The 2,927-nt window shown below is 34.3% G+C and overlaps 1 protein-coding gene across 1 annotated transcript; it reads right to left on the reverse strand.

Moving 5' to 3' along the window:
- Positions 1–983: 983 nt before the first annotated feature.
- Positions 984–1,845, reverse strand: LOC131439989 (uncharacterized). Its single transcript, XM_058611092.1, has 2 exons — positions 1,449–1,845; positions 984–1,390 (listed from the first exon to the last, which is right to left on the reverse strand). Exons 1-2 carry the CDS (start codon positions 1,843–1,845, stop codon positions 984–986), a joined length of 804 nt encoding a protein of 267 aa, XP_058467075.1.
- Between the last annotated feature and the right edge of the window lie 1,082 nt (positions 1,846–2,927).

The raw sequence follows: 2,927 nt of genomic DNA on the forward strand, positions 1-2,927 counted from the left end.
TGGTGCAATGAAGAACCACATGTAGTTGAAACTGCAGATGTGCAACCAGGACATATGCCAGATGTCCCACATCCATTTGAAGTATATTGTTCAAAAAGATTAAAATTAAGGGATAAGAATGAATGTATCGCTTTAAGGCAAGATCTTATCGATCATAGCTGGCAAAATTATGGTCATTCTCAAGAATAAATTCATATGGTATACATATAAGAAAAAAATACGAAGAACTGCTCTCACATGTATTCAATTATCCGTTCTCACTTCCACTTCACTTTATCTATTATCTTCACGTACAGTGAAGTGATCGCTGTTGTGAAAAAATATAATATTTCCGACAAAATGATTGTGACGTGATGTTTATAATAACATCAAGCTCATTCAAATGATCACTTTTTTCACTATCGTAATACGGGCATGCATTAACTTCACTTGGTTTTCACCATATAGTCACAGATAACAGACATCCAAGCTAATGCAATCTTATTGAAATAAGCTTCGCTAAAAATCGTCGTTGTGTACGATTTTGCATGCATGATTTACAACATAAGAGCTCATAAGTAATTGTTGGGCTGCTCGAAACGCTAATTGTTACTTGTTACTACACTTTGCCAAATAACTGTTAAATTACTTACACACATTGAAATCACTCACTGTCTGTTATCTGTGGTGTAGTTATACCGCTAAAAGAACCATCATATAAGATAAAGTGATATGTATTGAGCATTTACATTTTTCCTTTGCATTGATTTCCAACGATCATTTACCTTACCGCAATGAAAAAATATAAAAAAGTGTATTTATGTTACAAATTATTTTACTTCTCTTATATTGTGAATTATATTGTTGTATCATTCTGAGTTTATATAGTTTAAATGAACTAAAATCATATTACCGAGTAATTTAACTGGGACGAATAGTATGCCCTACATACAATGTTATTTTAATTATAAGTATTAAGTAAATATAAAAAAGTTAGTTAGGTTTTAAATATCCTCTTCAATGTATTCTTCAAACATGTTTTCTTCTGGCTCTTCTTCGATATCTAAAGATGATTGAGAGATGCTAGTTTCATCATGTAAATCCGCGCTCATATCCGTAAGTAATCTTTGCTTCTCGATTCTAAGAATTTTTTGAGAAACTGCGTCTAATTCGTCTAGCCGAGCGGTGGCAACTCGTAAACGATTTTGCTGTTTGAGAGCAGTGGTATAAACCTCGAATAGAGTTGCTTTTCGCTCTGTCGCCTTATCAATACGTTCTAAAGCGTCTGCTCTTCTGTATTCAAAAGCTTTCGCTATTATCGCCTTTTTTGCTGAGTTCCTTCCAATGGGTCTCTTTGTAGTGGTGCTCTCGAATAATTCAGCTGTTTTTGTTCCAGGTAACTTTTGAGTTGCTAAAAATATCGCATGATCATAATATGCTATTATTCAGTGCTTTTAATAAATGCTTACCGTTATGTATATTAAACTTTGGACAAACTTTCAAAACTTCCCAGCATTCCATGTGCTTAAAATCTTCTTTTTGTTCACGCTTATGTAGATCCAAACTTTTCTGTAGCACGTCCTCGCTATTGGTGCCACTTTCATTCAGACTACTAATAGACTTATAGCAACCAGTAAACTTCGAGACCGCACGATTGATAATTCCCCATCTTTGACGCAGGCTTTCGGTTGTTCTAGAATGAAAATTACCGTCATTCTTTATCGCTGTCCAGAATATTGATACAGATTGATCTGTGCCTTTCACTGGATCTTCTGAAATCGTGATCCACGATTTACAAAGCTGCTGGTCATCTTGAGGACCAAAGTTCCTTCCCCTTTTCTGGATTGGCATGCCACAATTTTCCATTTTCTACAAAGCAAAATCAATAAATACATTAATGAATCATTTCAAACATAGTCTGTACCTCAGTTTTACTATAAAGTTCTCGAAATGCACTGAAATAGTACACGCGTACAAGCGGATATAATAAAAAATCTGATGTGATAAATGTAGGAAAATGTTAGGTGTTGACGTGAGCTGCACAAGAGGAAATGTGGAAATACACTGCGATTCTCGGCGAATTTTTCAAAAGGCCGTATAAGTAAGTAACAGTTTGTTTATTTTTTTCCGATTACTGAGATGCGACTTTGAAAATTTTTATGAATTTCCCAGTTCTCACCGAAAATTAAAGGATCCTATTATCGTTTCACACAAAGAGTGGAAAGGTAAACATAGGCTAAGAGAAATTAAACAAAGAGAAATTGTCACTTGTTAACACGGCCTTTTGAAAAATTTTCCAAGAAATAGTGGTATGCATTTATGCTTTAAAATCCGAATATGAACGTTTTGAAAACCATACATTCATTTTGCCAATATAGCTAAATAGTTTTGCCTATACGATTACTAGTCCTTCAGGGCTGGTAATATTTTCACATCATTTACCAATCCTCGCTGTAAAACATTTACAGCTTATATTTACAATTTCTGTTTTCTGAAATTTAATGAAATTCGACATTTCGTCTGTCAGATCTCGTTACACACACTCACGCAAGAAATTTAAAACAGTGTTCTATTCGTGTTTTAAATTTTCTTTAATTTGAAACAAATTCGTCGAGCAGTTCTAAATCTGTTTCAAATTTGTGCTCAAAAATAGAACTAGATCTCAGCGTTGCGATTGACATGATTTAGTCTTAGATCTAAAATAGATCAATCCATACGCGATAAAACAGCGTTGCGAACAACCTTATATGGGGGCCTGAAGATCACGTTTGAAACATTTACAGGACAATGGATCGTGTAGAAGAACCATCCAGTAAGGATTTAAATGAAAAAAATTTCACCAAGGAAATTTTCTCGTTGCCCTTGCAATTCATTTGATAAGAGTTATATAGGAGCCTGAAGATCACGTTTGAAACATTTACAGGACAATGGATCATGTGAAAGAGCCA

The sequence above is a fragment of the Malaya genurostris genome, unplaced genomic scaffold (genome assembly GCF_030247185.1).
Source record: "Malaya genurostris strain Urasoe2022 unplaced genomic scaffold, Malgen_1.1 HiC_scaffold_33, whole genome shotgun sequence".
Classification (NCBI taxonomy): Eukaryota; Metazoa; Arthropoda; class Insecta; order Diptera; family Culicidae; genus Malaya; species Malaya genurostris.